Source organism: Cnephaeus nilssonii (genome assembly GCF_951640355.1).
Source record: "Cnephaeus nilssonii genome assembly, chromosome: 9".
NCBI classification, from domain to species: Eukaryota; Metazoa; Chordata; class Mammalia; order Chiroptera; family Vespertilionidae; genus Cnephaeus; species Cnephaeus nilssonii.
The window spans coordinates 29508233-29524964 of NC_137080.1; the positions used below are offsets into that span (position 1 = coordinate 29508233).

The 16732-nt window shown below is 45.6% G+C and overlaps 1 protein-coding gene across 9 annotated transcripts in view; it reads right to left on the bottom strand.

The window, feature by feature from the left end:
- Positions 1-846: 846 nt before the first annotated feature.
- The window catches only part of PLAGL1 (PLAG1 like zinc finger 1), a 51219-nt gene continuing 35333 nt past the window's right edge, over positions 847-16732 (bottom strand). For 4 of the 9 annotated variants that reach the window (XM_079779944.1, XM_079779943.1, XM_079779942.1 and 1 more), the window contains 3 exons: positions 7677-7797; positions 7350-7546; positions 847-3241 (listed from right to left, as the gene is read on the bottom strand). In XM_079779944.1, coding sequence (XP_079636070.1) covers positions 2014-3241; positions 7350-7501 — 1380 coding nt within the window. In that variant the 5' untranslated portion in view covers positions 7502-7546; positions 7677-7797 and the 3' untranslated portion in view covers positions 847-2013. The remainder of the gene's footprint in view (positions 3242-7349; positions 7547-7676; positions 7798-16732) is intronic. The other 5 variants (XM_079779949.1, XM_079779948.1, XM_079779947.1 and 2 more) reach the window with 2 other exon arrangements.

The following is a 16732-nucleotide window of genomic DNA, read 5'->3' on the forward strand; positions in this document are numbered from 1 at the left end:
CCTTGGCCCTTTGCTGTCATGGGCCCCACTGGTAAGGGCTTGGAGCCAAGGTTTCTCCCATTTGGCTGCCAGGCTTCTTTGATGGGCAAAGGAACTCGAGGCGTCCCTTTCTCTGTCCCCTCCTTATTTAGAGGTAAAACAAACACAAATCAGTGTGTCGGATTTCCGAGTGGGGAATACTTGGTGAAGGAATCCCACTAAGGAATAAATTTTTAATTCATGCTAGAAAGCAATGGCAAACACCACTGTAAAACTGGCCCAGGGTAGACTGAACTTCAGTAGCTAGTATTCTGACCTATACCAGTATATCAGGAATAAATTCTTAATATAGAAGGATTCAGAACTTTATACAGTAATTTTCAGAAATAAACTTTTAGTGTTGTGAATTTAACTGAAGCACATAAGCTTCTACCTTAAATCATAATTTTACTCAAAAAAAGTTGGTTTCTAGTAGAGGCTGAATAGAGGTCAGACTACTAGTTTCTGGGGCAGTGATGGCGAACCTATGACACGCGTGTCAGCACTGACACGCGTAGCCATTTCTGATGACACGTGGCCGCTGAGGCGGCCGCATGCCGAGGATGAAACATTTGCTGCTCCTGAGGATGAGACATTTGCGAAATAATGTTTTTTCCTCAAAGTGACACACTACCCGAGTTATGCTCAGTTTTTTGGCGAAGTTTGACACACCAAGCTCAAAAGGTTGCCCATCACTGTTCTGGGGGGAAGTAATGGCCAGGAGGGGGCATGAGGGAGCCAGCTACTGAGCTGTTCATGTTTTGTGTCTAGATCAAGATGGTTAGGTGGTGTAACTGTAAGTAAAAATCAAACAAGCCATAGTCAGGATTTGCAGAGTTTATTATATGTAAGATATGTTTTCACATAGAATGCCTCTAAAGACAAAAGACAAAGGAGTTTTAAAAAAAGGTTAGGTTTCATATTCTTAAAACTCATTAGATACAAATTCGAGATTACAGTTACAGTTACATTGCAAAATGTTATTCTGAGTAAAACTAATATTGAATTACATGATAAATTTTAAAATGCATCTATTTGTTGGTGATTAAAATATACATAAGCAGAGTAGTACTTTAAGCCAGACAAAGCAAAGAAAAAAATCTTGTTTAATATATATATATTTTAAAATTCCAGTAATATTTCTTAAAATTCCTGTTAAAATATAATCAATATTAAAGTCAGCAAAATACTATTTTTGACTGACATTTGGATTATTTTATCACTTAACCTGGTTACACAGTGATTTTTTTTTTCTGTCAGATGTAACTGACAACCAGTTTAGTCTTTAAGATAAATGAAGTGATAACTCACATTGTAGCATCTTGTGGAAAATATTCAAACTACATTTAAAATGCTTGTTTAAAATGGAAACATCTATTATTCCACAAGAAATTGTTTCTGTAAAACTACAGGTTGGCTATGCAATAGTAACTACACTACATCCAACTAAAAGTAGAAGAATCTGGGGGAAAAAAATACAAAGCCTACTTATAATATGCAATATAAAGGTTATTGTTGTACTTAAAAAGAAAAAATCTCCCATTTTGGAGAAATTCAAACCTTCTCATAGTTCCCTCCTTAGGCCGTGCTACATAAAGTTATTTAGCTAACATGATTATGATCATGGCTTACGATTAAACTCAATTTGACAACTATATATAGCAGCCCTCGTCTGGATGTCGGTTATGACAATAGATAGTTGCAGTTCCATTAAAGAATACTTGCTTATTACATTTGGTACAAAGCATGAGCAAATCATGAACACTCAGGACAGATTGGCACGATGCATGCAGTTCTAGAACTCTTATCTCAAGCCAGTCATAACTGAGTAAGCCATATACCCAGTCCTGCTTTCCAAATCTTTCCTTGTATTACAACTGACATTTAAAATGCTTCATAAAACTTTAAAATGCTCCTTAAAACCTTAAAATGCTCCTTAAAACCTTAAAATGCTCCTTAAAACCTCTTCCAGAATAAGTATGCTTTATAAGCCACTTATCTGAATGCATGATGGAAATGAGGCAGGATGGCAGTGCCGGTGCCTGCTGGGAAAACATGGGGGAGGGGTGGAAGGTGGAGCTGGCCCAGGCTCATGGCACTCATGGCCAGTGAGGGCTCTTGCTGCTGCTGCCCCAGGCAGCCGAGCCTGTGGGGCAGGGGCTCCCCAGGCCCCAGGGCGAGGGTGCTGTTCCCAAAGGCATTTTGGGTAGGAGGAGGGGGCAGCTGCCAGAAGCCCAACAGGGGCGAAATTTCCAGAGAGGCAGGTATGGTTATGTTCACAGCATCTATGGGTAGCTCTCTGGGCAGGTTTACTTTACCAGCGCCACCCTTAGCCAGATCAAAACCTGGGTTGAGCCTGTGAGGTGACTGAGGCTCTTGCAGAGGCAATTCCTCGAGCAAATTGATGTTGCAAAACCCTTTAGTATCTGCTTTGAGCGGCAGGTTTGCAAGTGGGGGATATGAGGTAGCAGTGGTGTACTTGTGATTTTGGAGGGGCTGAGGGGGAGAGCTGGGAGGTGCCATGGGAGGCAGGGGGATCAGGGGCTCTGGCAGCGGTGGTACAGGCTGGCAGGGTGGCTCTATGGGATTGAGGGTGTGCACCTCAGGGGGCAAGCCGCTGGCGAGCCCATTCTGCACAGAAGCTCCCAGAGCGTAAGGAGCCAGTGTGGCAGCCTTCAGCTGAAACTGAGGAGAGAGAGAGTGGAAGGCGTTCAGGAAATCTCCAGCCTGCAAACTCTCTTTCATCAGCTCCTGTAAGTGTGTCTTCTTGGTATGGCGTGTGAGGTGGTCTTTGCGCCCAAATCTCTGGGCACAAAACTGGCACAGGAAGTCCTTGCAGCCTGTGTGGACCACCATGTGGCGCCGCACGTCTTTCCGGGTGTAGAACAATCTCTCGCAGTGGTCGCACCGGTGCTTCTTCTGCTTGTTTCCGTGGGGCTTGTCTTCGGCGTGGGATTTGAGGTGGACTAGCAGCACCTCTGTGCTCCTGAGCACCAGGGCGCACACCCCACAGGTGAGGTCGCCGCTGTTGGCCTTGTGGAGGGCCAGGTGCCTCTTGTAGCCCAGCATGGTGTGGTACTTCTTCCCACACTGCTCACACACGAAGGACACTTTGTTGGGGTCGTGGGTTTGGAGGTGGTTCTTCAGGTGGTCTTTCCGGTTGAACGTCTTCTCACATTGAGCACACTGGTGAGACTTCTGGGGTGAGTGGGTAGCCATGTGTCTAGGAGCAGAAGGCAGAATTTCACAATTGACCCAGATTTTTAAGAGCCGAAGAAAGGTAGAGAAACAATACTAAAATGATGGTTTTCTTAAACCATCACCTAGTTTTCTCTAGGTGATGGTTTAAGAAAAGGGATACAGATAACAAAGACAAGTATGACCAGTTTTAAAGTCCTTTTCTATATTTTCCAGACTCTACATACACATAAGACTTTATAATTAAAAAACACACAGGTGCTGCTAAAGACATAATGCAATTTTCACACTTGTAAAGAATATGACTGGAGTACATATTTTCCTAGTGTATACAAAGAAATTGCTAAATGCATACAAGTATTTAAAAATATGTGATCATGAAAAATACTTTCAGGACTGGGTTAAATGGTTATTCTATACACTGAACATTCCTGAATTTCCAAAAGTGACTCAATAGCCACTCCCCCCCGCCCCATTTTAGATCGTTTCTAATACAATTCCAACTTGCCTGTATTGATTGAGACAAGTGTAGGACATAAACTAAAAAGTCTATCCTTAACCTCAGAGACAGCATCTAAGTGTACCCAGAATGCCAGCCCTAGCAACCGGGCTCTGAACCCCGCTCCTCCCAGGCGATCTTTATGCTTAGGTCTTGGTCTTCTCCAGTTAATACTTTCCTACCAGCTATCCTCCCCGCTGTGTGCAGCCCCTGTCTCCACTTCCTCAAGGTGCCAGGTAGAGCCCTTCAACCCAGTTCCTGAAGGTCATGGGTGACTGCACTGGCAACATTCACAGGCCTTTCTCTAGAAGGACCCCGGTGCTCCTCCTAGCAGCAGTTACAAGTGTTTCTGTAACTGAGCTTCAGGGGCAAGCCACAGTCATCCTGGTCAGTCTGGAATTTTAGAACAACTAGTTTATATTTGTATTTGTAAAGCACGAGTTAGGTTTGGAAAACCACAATTCCATTTCTATCATAGTTCCACTGAATTCCTAAAACCTAAAAACCTAATGCTATACGGGAACCCTGAGTTTGTCATCTTTAAAAAGGTTCATTTTACTAACTGTGCCATACAAAACAGCAAGTCCTATACGTTAGTATTTCTTACAAGACAGCACCATGAACAACTGGTGGCCACAAACACAGCCCGGGCTGCTTCAGCTCCCTTCGACAGTGAACTCTTTCCGGTGTTTTGTCTTCAGGAGCTAAAGCTTGTCCTACCGACAATTTCAATGCAATTGAGCTTGTTGACTTTGGAATTTCTAACAACTCATTCTATGGAAAAAGAATTTCTTTAAAAAAAAAAACAAAAAAAAACCACAATGCAAGTCTAAAGTGTACCCAACCTTCTACCCTACATTGTCCACTCCTGACCCTTCCCTAGGAGGGGAACCTGTAAGGGGCCTACAGTAGCTGTTTAGAAACCAGTGGTGGTCCCTATAGCAGGAAGACTGGAAGCCAGTTCCAAAACTTAAAGCTGATCAGAATCTAATTGTCATTTTCTTAAATATAAAAAAGCAAAAACCTCAAGTCCTCTTTCCGTCTCCCTTAAAGAACAGTAGCCTGCTCTGTGCAGGGGCTAGGAAGAAAAGTTGCACCTTCCCTCCAGGACATAAGGGCTCAGCAAGCAAAGGGATACAGATAACAAAGACAAGTATGACCAGTGCTGATTATAGGAGCCAGTGCAGCAGGTGGTTGAGAGACCTGAAATGATGCTGATGTCTGCAAATTCCAGATATATTTAAAAACAGTTGCAGGTTGCAGAAAGGGTTTTTTGAGTCTGTTATCCTAAAAAATAGCCACGCTCTTATACAAGTTATCCACAGAGACAGCAGCAGACATAGATGGGAGAAGGGACTGGCTGACAGACTTGGCACTGAAGCAATTTTCTATTTGGTCCAACACTAGTGACTGGGACCCCAAGGCTCTGTCCTGGATCTTCCATTCTTGCACCTCTCGGCTTTATTCTTTGTGGAGGACTTCTGTCTGATTAGAGTTCATTTACCAGCCAGGGATAACTGCTCTGGGTTCACATCAAGCCACGTAAAGGCATATGACACCGCTGTTCCCATTTCACCAGCTTCTGTTCCTCTGAATTTCTCACTCTCTCCTCTGCCTGGCATCCTGTCTTCCCCTTTTAAAGTATCCCTCGCTTACTCATGCAACGGTCTCAGCCCAGGCCATAATCATCTTATGGCTGAAATTACTTTAACAACTTGCTTCCTTCCCTCAGCCTCTCCTCTTACCTCACAACCCATGAAACCATACTTGTCTGTCCCCTCGTCAGTGGCGGTGGCCGGGCAGGTGGCTCTTGCACAAAGGACACTGCTGCCCTTCTCCCCCGCACCTTGCACGGCACTGAACAAGCCGCTTCCCTTGTTCAGAACTGCCACCTCCTCAGTGTGGCTAAGACATCCCCTCAGCGCAGTTGACCACAGTGATCCCACCTAACTCCTGTCATTCCCATAAGCTGTGAGCACCACTGTCCTTTCCAGACACGCAGCTCTTCTGTGCGCTCCTCCCCACGGTTACAGCGCCCTCCTGGTGGCTGAGCTGAGCAGGCGCTGCTTTTGCGCTCAAGCGGGGATCATGACTGTGGACACATGAGAAGCCTCTTGCAAAACAAAAAGGCTTTACAACAAAATAAGTGCACACTGTAGGTACTCAGTACTCACATGTACGGCAACTAGAGAGAGGCCTAGGTACAGAGCACATTTGAATTTTTAGAAACTTAAGCATTTATAATCTCATTTTTAAAATCAGGTTATTATATTACATGATCTATAACAGCTGTATTCTTAAGGGCCAGGAACATCATTCATATATTTTTTTTTAAACTTTTCCAAGATTTACTAATAATGTGGTCCTTGTTTATACCACTCAGATGTAAATCCTCTCTTGCTAAATTCTGAGTATCACCTATGTACTCAAATGCGAGTAGTCTGAAAGTTGAAGCTTTCAAGTTTATTTCATGAAGATTAACGGCACATGTCTGTCCCTTAACCAGGTATCAGAAGAAGCATGCGTCCGTGGGCATGCTGCCTGTGTTGCTCTGAGGGAGCCGTGCGCACAGCAGCCACTGTTAACCAGACTACTGTGTATATTCTGTCTTCTCTATGACATAAGAATCCTTTGGAGGCAGACGCTACATCTCCTATATCCAATGTCCTCCTGGAAGTCTCTAAAAGGCACCCAAGAAATAATTTAGACTAAATGTACTTTTTTTTTTTTTTTACGGAATCTGCTGAAACAGTGGTTTCTATCCTTTGCGATATCATGGGTGCCTTTGAAAATCTGATTAGTGCACACACTCACCATCTGTATATCCTACAGATTTCCAGAGCTTAGGGTGTCTTTTGGACCTGAATGGAGAAACTGCTCCAAAACTTTACACTCGGAGGTGTTCCCTCCTCTGCACCCTGACTGTCAGGACCTGGACAAGCCCTCCATATTGCCAACAGATTTCAAATCAATCTACTTGCCTCTTTTCTAGTCTCCAAATGCCTACCAAAGCCATCATTCCAGAGTCCTAATCAAATCATGCTCTTCACTGCTTAGACTCATTAGAATAAAGCAAATCCTCTCCAACAGTGGACAGGCCTGCTGGGAGCTGCTTCCTTGCCTCCATTGCGAGCCTCACCCTTTCCTCCTCCAACCCCACCCTCTGGTGAGGTTCTGGGAGCTTTTAAGACCAAGGCTTAGGGCTTTCCCAGAACCTCCTCGCTGTCCACCTCCTGTTCGTTCTTCAGGCCACAGGTTCGGGTTGCACCGTCCTGAGAAGCCTTCCAGATCGCCCCAGGAGGGGAGAACGTCCTCCACCGGCACAGCTGTCAAAGCGCTCAGACTGCGTTTTAATTCAAGGAGTCTGTGCATGCCTCTCTTCCCAGCCCGGCTCGCCGCATCTTTCTGTTGTTAGACGGGGCCTATTACTGGAGGAGCACAAGACACACTTGTTGAAAGAGTGACAGGGCACAGCAAAACTGTCACATGAAACTGCAGTCACACCAGAGACACGGCTTCAAGGCTGAAGTGCGCCACATTCTGCGTCCCTTTCCCGTGCAGTGTTCGGTCGGAGGACTGGCACAGCCCTGTAACGGCGTAAGTAAAAGCACATGCCTTTCCTAAAGCCTCTCACCTCATCAGTTTATATCTGGAAACAAAAGCTTTGCCACACTCGGGGTGCAAGCACTTGAAAGGCCGCTCCTTGGAGTGAGTGAAACTGTGGATAGTGAACTTCTCCAGGGTGAGGAACGTCTGGCCACAGACCTGGCAAAGGTAGGCAGCCATGCTTTTGCTTCTCACACCTTCCTTTTCAGATGCGCTGACCAAATGCTGTGCCAGTGAAGCACAAAAAGAAAGGTTGGTCCTGAGCCCATGAGCAGAGTCCCCCCCCCCCCCCCCCAACACCTGCCTGAACTCCAGGCCAGGGCAAAGGCAGCGTCCTGGGCTTGGTTCTACTCACACCTAGGTCTCGGAAGCCACTAGCTCTGCTTCCTGCTGTCCCACAGCCTAGTGTGTGTGCAGTCTCAGGCTCAGAGGGGAAAGTCTGGGCACAGATGAGATTCCAGGAGTAGAAAGGTAATCTGCAGACGGGGAGAGAAGAGAAACCGTTTTCTTGCATTAGCTATTGCAGTGGTCGGCAAACTCATTAGTCAACAGAGCCAAATATCAACAGTACAATGATTGAAATTTCTTTTGAGAGCCAAATTTTTTAAACTTAAACTTCTTCTAACGCCACTTCTTCAAAATAGACTCGCCCAGGCTGTGGTATTTTGTCGAAGAGCCACATTCAAGGGGCCAAAGAGCCGCATGTGGCTCGCGAGCCGCAGTTTGCCAACCACGGAGCTATTGGAAAACAATGCTTTTCCCTCCCTCCCCTCCCCCCATCAGTTAAGAATCAACTACTGATGCAGCACGATGCCCTATCCTCCTGGGGGCTTTAAGGGGTCCTTTAAGAGGTGTTTTTCCGGAGTGGTGAGGAGTCGAGCACAGTGTTTTGCTGGTGGGTGAAGCACTTTCTTTGTGAGGGTGATGGCTCTTTCCACAGTCTCGGTACTATCTACTTCAAACCACGATCTCTGGTCAGTGTGAGTCTCAGCTGACCCATTGAAAAGAGTTGGTGTTGGAGTGTTTTACTGGTACAGAAACAAAAGTCATCCCTGCTTATTCAAACCGTGGGCTCTGTTCCTCTCCACTGACTGTCAGCATAGCATATGTTGCTCATCACACCTGTTTAAACTTCTAGGGGATGAAACGAAATCATCTGTATGCATCCCAGTTCATTTGCTTATAAGGTTACCATGCAGAAGGACTCGGCTCTCCGATGGAAACAAGATGTGAACCCAGCGAGCTCAAGTCACTGGTGAGCCTCTGCGGGGGGGGGGGGGGGGGGGGGGGGGGGGGGACACACTATTCCCAGGAAACAACGCTGGTGATGGCTGGGGGACGCTCAGGCTGCACTGAAATGTGTAGACACCATCCTCTAGTAACCTGTTTCTACTAACCTCTCCCCCTTTGCTTATGGGGGCATTTTCTCATGCCCCAGCCTCGCCCCATTGGTCAGCCACTTCTAGGAGAACCCTAATTGTTACCACCCTTCCAACCCCAGCAAAGCCCCCAAAACCAGGCTCTTCTTTTTCTACCAACTGGTCATCATCTGAGGAGCCCAAGAGCCTGAGACGGCGTCACAAACAACACAGTACAACTCTGGCACCCAGAGTCCTGGCGAGTAACTCGGGGGTGGGGGCGGGGGAGGGGGGAGCAGGGAGGAGACGCTAACCCCTCAAGTGCCAATTAGAGACCTATATGCTGACATTAAACACCGGAGGAGCTTTTGTACACAGGCCTGCACTTTCTGTACTTTGTCAAGTAAACAGTGCACTCATGGCCAACTGACCAATCACAGCAGGTCTTCCAGGAGTCTGTGTCCTGCAGCCATTCATTTACTGCCAAGTCTTTAGAGTTGCTCTGTATTGTAGAAAGTTCATCTTTACCTTTTCAGTTACTTTCTGATCGGAAAGCTAGAGTCTAGCTAGATGAAACTTTATTATAACAGTTTGAGCATCTTTAACTAGATCAACCCACAGCACATGTTCACAGACAAAACATATGCTCCTTTTCTAGTGGCCAAAATCGCGGCAAACTTCTGTGTTCCTCATCCACTAGCTCAGATGTTTAGTGTCTGGACCGAGTTCACAGGAGCCGGCACCCGGCTGACACCCTCCCACCCTGCCACACCTGCTGGGAACCCTTGGGACTGACATGCCACACTCTGAATCGGAGCTTCGGCACTGAGCCAAAGCCGGCATCTTGGCACCAAATATTCTTTCTGAGGGCGGCTCGCACACACCTTCTCTGCTGCGACTAAGTGTGGTGACTTGCGCTGAACCCCTGTCCAAATCCATCTCCCCAACTCCCTGTTCCCTCACAGTAACCCCGTTCATGCCTGAGGCCCTGCTTTGAGGCGTCCCCAACAACGCTGGCCACAAAATAATTCCTTCCAGGAATCCTACCCTGTGTGGCCGAGTGCTTGCTGCCAGGTCTCATGATGCGTCTACTTTTCCAGCCTAAGTCTGGCTCACACTGGCCCAGCTATAAAAGGCAGAGAGCTGAAATATGCTCAACTCATTCACTCGCAACTGCTCTGGGTTCTTCCCAAGTCTGTCAAAAAGATTAAAATGTGCACAACAATATCAAGTGTGAAGTTCATCTTAGCTGAACCCAAAGTAGCACTAGTCACCCAGAAGGAGCTGGTTTGGGGTGAGGATTTCATAATTCTCTCACCTACTAGTATACCAATCCCCTGCATGCACACTTTTGTCAGCTTCTCAGTAAATTCATTTTCCCCAATTCTAGCTTTATGAAAGATGCCCAGTATGTCCAATAGAACTCTCTGTGATGATGGAAAAGTCACATATATGATGACTATTGAACACTCAAAATGTGACACTGAGAAACAGAAATGTTTAGTTAAGGAGCCACATGTGGCTGACGGCGGATGGACTGGGCAGCACAGGCTGGCTCTTAGCTTCACCATCAAAGAGATGACCCTCCGGTGTTCCCCTGAAGCAAAGGAGGAGTTCATGTAGATCTAGTCACATATTCTACAAATACAGCGGGAAGATTCCCCATTCAAATTCCAGCTAAGCCACTTGCTAGCTGTGTCCTGAGTTTCAGTTCCCTCATTTGTGATAGCCCGCTGATGCATGGGCTGCTGGGAACAACCACCTAAAAGAAGATGGATCTGCAAGCATGCTGTAGTCTAAAACACTGTACAGATATGTGGGATTGGTGAAGAAACCGTCAGCTGGTGCATGGTTCTAACCACCCAGCTATGGATATAATGGAAAAAAGCCATATTCTCTCCCTATGTGTAATTCATCGTCCATTATTCCTACTTGGGGGGCCAGCAGTCTGAATAACACACATGACTACACATACAGAAAGGACATATGAGGGTGCAAGTAAAAATTAGCCTGCATTTGTTTCTCAAAAGATATCAAGATTGACTGACTCCTTACCAAATGAAAAATTTTTCTTCAATTAAAAATAAAAAGGTGTCTGCTTTTTGGCATTAATAAGGTTTTCCCAGATCCAATCTCCAGCCACTTCTCTAGATTCAGAAGTTCAACAGTCATGGACATCATTACCTGCATTTGTCTTGGGCCTTCAAAGATGGTAAGTACATAGTCAGGGAGTTTCAGACATGGCCACATTTTATTTAAAAGCAAGGCACATTTCCTCCAACTCACTCCCCCGTTGAACTTTCTCCCAAAGAACTAAAAACTGTTAAACCAGTTAAACATTTTTATACTTATTTGACTTATTTCATTCCCAAGGCTTTTATCTTTCTAAGTTTTAGATCTGTATGTTAAATACACCTAGCCCCATGCTAAGTGAAAAGTTAGTCCTCAGATGTTGAACTGGATTAATTATATGATAGTAAACATCCTTTAATTTCTTCAGGAAGTATTTTTTGAGGTTGAATTCAAATTCACAAATAGTTATTTCATTCACTGTAGCTGTGTATTTCATTAAATATGGACCTTCAAGTATAAATATTTGCACAGTTTTCATGATACAATCACAAACATCTATAAAAATAATCTTTCCCAACAGACTATAAATTCACTGTGGCCAAGGATCAAAGCTCAGCTATTTTTAAAAAATAAACCGTGAAGATAACACAGCTTCTCCCATCACCACGTACTTGACCAGAGCTGGCTGGCTGTTGCTGATTCCAGTCTTTGGTTGAAACCTGATGCGCTTTATGGCCACATCCTTCAAACAGACTTGTGAGTATCTTTCTAATACCTGGCAAACGCCCAACAATCCTGACAGAGAACGACAAAGGGAGGGTCTTGACCATAATTAGTCTGTTCTGAGACTCAACGCACAGATTGCATGTGAGTCTTCAGTACGGTAATATTTCAACACCTGTCACCATAGAAAGATAGTAAGTCTTCCTCCAAAACATCTCAGGACATAACTTCCAATCCCTTGATTCTAAAAATACAGAGTGATACAGATCTGCTAGTATGCCAAAGAAGGCTTGTGCCATCTGCTTCATTCTGTTCGTGCTGATTATTTTAGGGATGCGAGAGGATCAGATTGGAATAAGAACATATATATATATATGGCAATAGCAAGGAAGGCCTGTGTTCCCTGAGGACTCATGGTATACAGCAGAGGGAGAGGTCAGAGCACAACTGTAGCTCCAGGCGTCCCCAGTCATCCAATGGGGGACAAATGTTTTACAACAACCTCAAAATAAACTATGACTTCTGGCTTCTATTTCCATTGTCCCCACCGACACAATGCAAGGCCTGTTTCTGAGAGGAAACTGAATTGCCATTTTTAGTCTTCCAACTTGAATAGTCTAAGCCTTTTTTTTTTTTTATGCCATTCACCAACCATTCCTTATAGATAAGAAAGTTCTACTCCAAACGTTTCTCTCTTTCATACTCCCAAAACCCGGGATTGTTTTTACATCAATGTGTTCAAGCCAATTTAAAAAGGGCCTCTAATGAGCTTCTGTTTTTTCTTAAATAAGCAGCACTGACTTAGATGGAAAAAGAGACCATCCCTCTTGGTGCTATCAATTCAGTTTGAGTCTTCACAAAGTCATTGATACTATTTCCTAAACCATGGGCCACATATTTTGTGCCTCAATCATGGCATTCTATTAGGTTAATAATAAAGATTCTGCCCTGGCCAGGTGGCTCAGTTGGTTGGAGCATTGTTCTGTCCACTGAGGGCTCACGGGTTCCCTGGTCAGGCAAGTTGAGAGGCAGCCGATCGATGTTCCTCTCTCACATCGATGTTTCCCTCTCTCCCTCTCCCTTTCTCTCTCTAGAATCAGTAATAGTATGTCCTCAGGTGAGATTTAAAAAAAAAGTTTCTATAATAATATTCTTTTGAAATTCAAGCAGTAAACCACTTGTACAAATGTCCTATCAAACATGGATAGAGGTGATACTCTAACAGATCCTATCATGTAAGACAGGCCCACCTTCCCTCAAAATCATAGGGTTCATTTGTCAGCATCTTTAACAATATTTTCATATATTATTCTCCAATAAAGAACTAAGACATTATCATTAAAATCCCCTAACACCTGAGCTGACACATCATTTGGAAGAAGGCTCTTGCCTGGGATGAGCCCTTAAGCTGGATCCATAAAGCCTATGGCCCTGCTGTCTGCAGACCTCTCCCCCACAGTGGCCCAAAGGCAGCCACGGCCACAGATCAACACACTTGCTATTTCCTCAATGTGCCCCATTCTCTCATGCTTCTCTGCTTTCCACGCTATGCCCCATCCGGGAATGCCCTGCCACTCCTTGTCCACCTGGCAAACTCTTCCTCTTCCTGGTCACACTCCCTGGCAGAGGAATGAGCTCCTTTTCCATGTGGTGAGAGAGTGAAACTGGGAGATCACTGAGGAAGTGACAGTAATCATCCGGGTGAGACGCCAGTGGTTGTGGTGAACATAAAATGAGATCACTAAAACCACGGTGGAATTAGAAAGAGAAAAACGGGTTTGGCGAGCCCTGCCTTCACCAAAGGCCCTTCTATGTTCCCTCCAGAACTATTTATTCAACCACCTGGGAGACACTGACCCTCCTATGGTTGAAACAACATGCCCTCATTTGTGCTTGTTGGTGGGAACACCTACAGACTCCACCCCTCTATTTTGCCATGGGGGACACTGCCCCACACCTCACCACCTGCATCCCCCCCACAGCCTGCAACCTTGAGAGACTTAATTTGGTTAACTAACCCAGTGACTATGCTCTTATTTTCTTAGAAATGAGGCCTAAAATAATCAAGAGTTGAAATGAATTATTTATCTACTATTCAGAGAGAACGTTAATAAGGAAGCTGTCTTGTTGATTACAGCACAGCTTCGGAACATCGGATGTATGCATTAAACTTGGAAAATTGAAAAAGCACAGAGTACCTTCCACTTACAAGCAGTGAGAGTAACATCTGTGAGTCAAGATGGCCAACAGAATTAAAGTATGCAGCTTAGCAGGTCATGGAAAGCCATGAAGCAACCTGATTTACCCTACAGAAGCCATCATAAGTCTGAAATTTGGGCACTAGGTACCTCTGGAAGTGGGGGTAAAAGTGGGCATGAAAGTAGAGTGAAAGGTGTGAAAGTCTGGTAGTGAAGCCTCAGCCCCCTGACCCTCCCAGTGGAGGGCACGGGATGGGGGTGCGAGGCTGAAACGGGATGATTAAGTGGAGTTTGTATACCTCCCCCATTTGGCCATCGGGACACTGGCTACCAGGACCTCGCCCTCCAGGGCAGGAGCCTGACGGAGTCTTCTCTGGGGAAGCTGACCAGCCCAAGAGAAAGAGCTAACGCCAAGGGCAGATGACAGTCCCAGGGTTTACCTTCATCACCTAAAGCAAAGCCCTCAATGACAAGCCCTGTCCAGATATACAAAGCTCCCATGGCTTTTAGTGGCTCCACTCGCGAAATCAGTAGGCAATAGAGGATCACTAGAAAGCAGAAGAAAAAGCGACACAAAACAAATACAAAAAAGCAACTATGATAAAGAAGAAATACAAAAAGACTCTATTGAGCAGAAAACTTCAAAAACAACTATCATTAATATCCTAGAGAGAGGCAGATTTCTTGTTCCATCATTAAAATCCCAGCCCTCGTACTTCCTCCTCTGTGGGCCTTCCCTCCTCATTGTACTTGACTGGCAGAACGCCAATCCTCATTAGCCTCTTCAATCCCAGACCCACCCCACTCCTACCCCTGGCACTCCTTATGTCCCCTTCCCCCGCTTTTCTTCTTTTGTCATACACTTACTACATCGGACATTTTCTGTTTTATTTCTTAACACACCCCACCACCACCCAAACAAACACACTGCAATAAAATTCAATTTTTAAACCAACCAGATTGGCAAAAACAGCAAGTCGGGCAAAACCAACTAAGGGAAAGAGGCCACACATAAGACTGGAGTCATGGCCAGGACACGTGCCTTCAAAACTGCCCTTCCTTAGGAATTTACAGATAGGATTCAATTAAATTGCTCCAGAGAGACATATGCATAAAAAAGTAAAAATAACAATTACTAAAATTCAAGGTGGGTAAGGCATACAGCTGTGTAAGGAGTGATCGATCATCTCCTGCTTAAGACATCAAGAGAAGGTTCATGGAAAAGCCAATCAAAGCTGAGCCTGAAAGTTCACTTGATGTTCAAGGCAGAAGTGGTCTATGTCAGGCCAAGGGAATGAACCAACACAGGGCACCTGACAATAGGAGTTCAGTATGACTGAAGCAGGATGCAAATATGGGGACAGTGCAGACAAACAGGCTGGAGAGAGAGGCAAAGACCCGCCATGAAGGGACAGTGATGTATGGCTCCATCCCACTAGGAGAAGGTAGGCTTTTTGTTGTAATATGCTAGTAGATGAATAACCTATTTAGTCAAGGCTAGCCACTAACTCTGAATTTATGTGGAGGGGGAGTGAGGCAGGTGGGGAGAGAAGAGATAGAAGAGAATGCCAACGGAACGCTGTGTCAATGGGAATGAGAAGCAACAGGAAAGGCCTAGCACAGAACTCTAAGCCTCAAAGAACCAGAAGACAGAGGAGCCAAATCACAAGGGGCAAGGACGAGCCAAGACTGATGACCAGGGGGCCTGGCAACAGGAATCCATTCCAAGCAACAGACTTGTCAGATTCTACTTTTGAGAAGTAACTATAGCAGGGCTGTGTGAGATACACTGGGGTGGTGGGACCAGGGGTAGGGAGACTATTTTGGTTTCTGCCACCTCTCAGAAGAGATAACCGTGGCCCAAAAAGGAGGAGAGGGCAGTTTGAAATGACGCTGTGTAAACAGAATAGTTAGATTAGGACTTAGGTTAGGCCAGCGAAAAGAGGTGACAGGGCTGTCAGACTGGGAAAGGAAGGATGAGCACCGGAAGGAAAATCCAGCAAAGCGCGGGAGTTCAAAGTTCAGTTTCTGATATGTTGAGCTTAATGGTGCCTACGATCCAGGCCAGCAAGGAGACCTACAGCAGCAGGAGGAGCTGAGATGCTCTTCTAGCCAAAGAGAGCAAATGACACTCTTACCCTCTCTGGATTCTGGGGAGTAGAACCCTTGTGAATCTTGTTTCTGTAAGTGACTATACATTACTGAGCTCTCCATGGGTGGCCTCAGACCCTGTGAGTGAGCTCACATGATCAACCCAGAGTGGTTTGGTGAAGCGGGTTGTCCTGGGGGTGAGGAGGGGTTTGTTTTCTTTGTGGCAGGCTGCAGCTAGACCGATCCTCCCTGAGGATATCTGCTCTCCACTGGGGAGCAGGGTGGAAGCAGGCTTGTGGGGACATGTAATTCTCAGGGACTGTAAGGGCAGAGGACTTCTGCCTCCAAATTCCCCAGTTCCTCTTGGGTAAGACAGTGTGTAGTGGCAAGTCAATGGTAATAAAATAAAAAAAAAAGCAAAATGAGAATTAAGCTTGCATTGAAAAAAAAGTAATAAGAGGTTCCAAAATAATTTCTAACTGGTGATAGTATACAACAAGACTCTAGCAGCTCAAAATCCCTGTTTGGTTGCCCACTCTACTGAAGGAAGGTAGGTTTTTGTTTGTTTGTTTGTTTGTTTTACAGGTGAGAGCCTTTCTTTGTTGTAAGACGTTGAGCGGATTGAAGGTCATGCCTAACCTGTTTAATAGTCAAGGTGAGGACGGTGGGAAGGACAGAGGTAGAAGCAGGCAGACAATGCCAACAGAACTGTCTCAGTTGGAATGAGGGAAGCCCGAAGAAGCAAGAGAAGAGGCAGAAGACCAGGAAATGAGCCTCAAAGAGCCCCAGCAGACGAAGAGAAGCCCCACTAGCAAGGCAAAAGGACGCCTGAGCCAGGACCCTTCACCGCAAGCGTGCTTTCCTGGAAGCGGTCTGTGAGCACGCCCCTCCCTCCCGCACAGAGGGAGGCAGGCGGTCTGCACAGGGTCTGCACAGCTGGGAGTCCCCGACCGGCCGAGTGCTTCCAC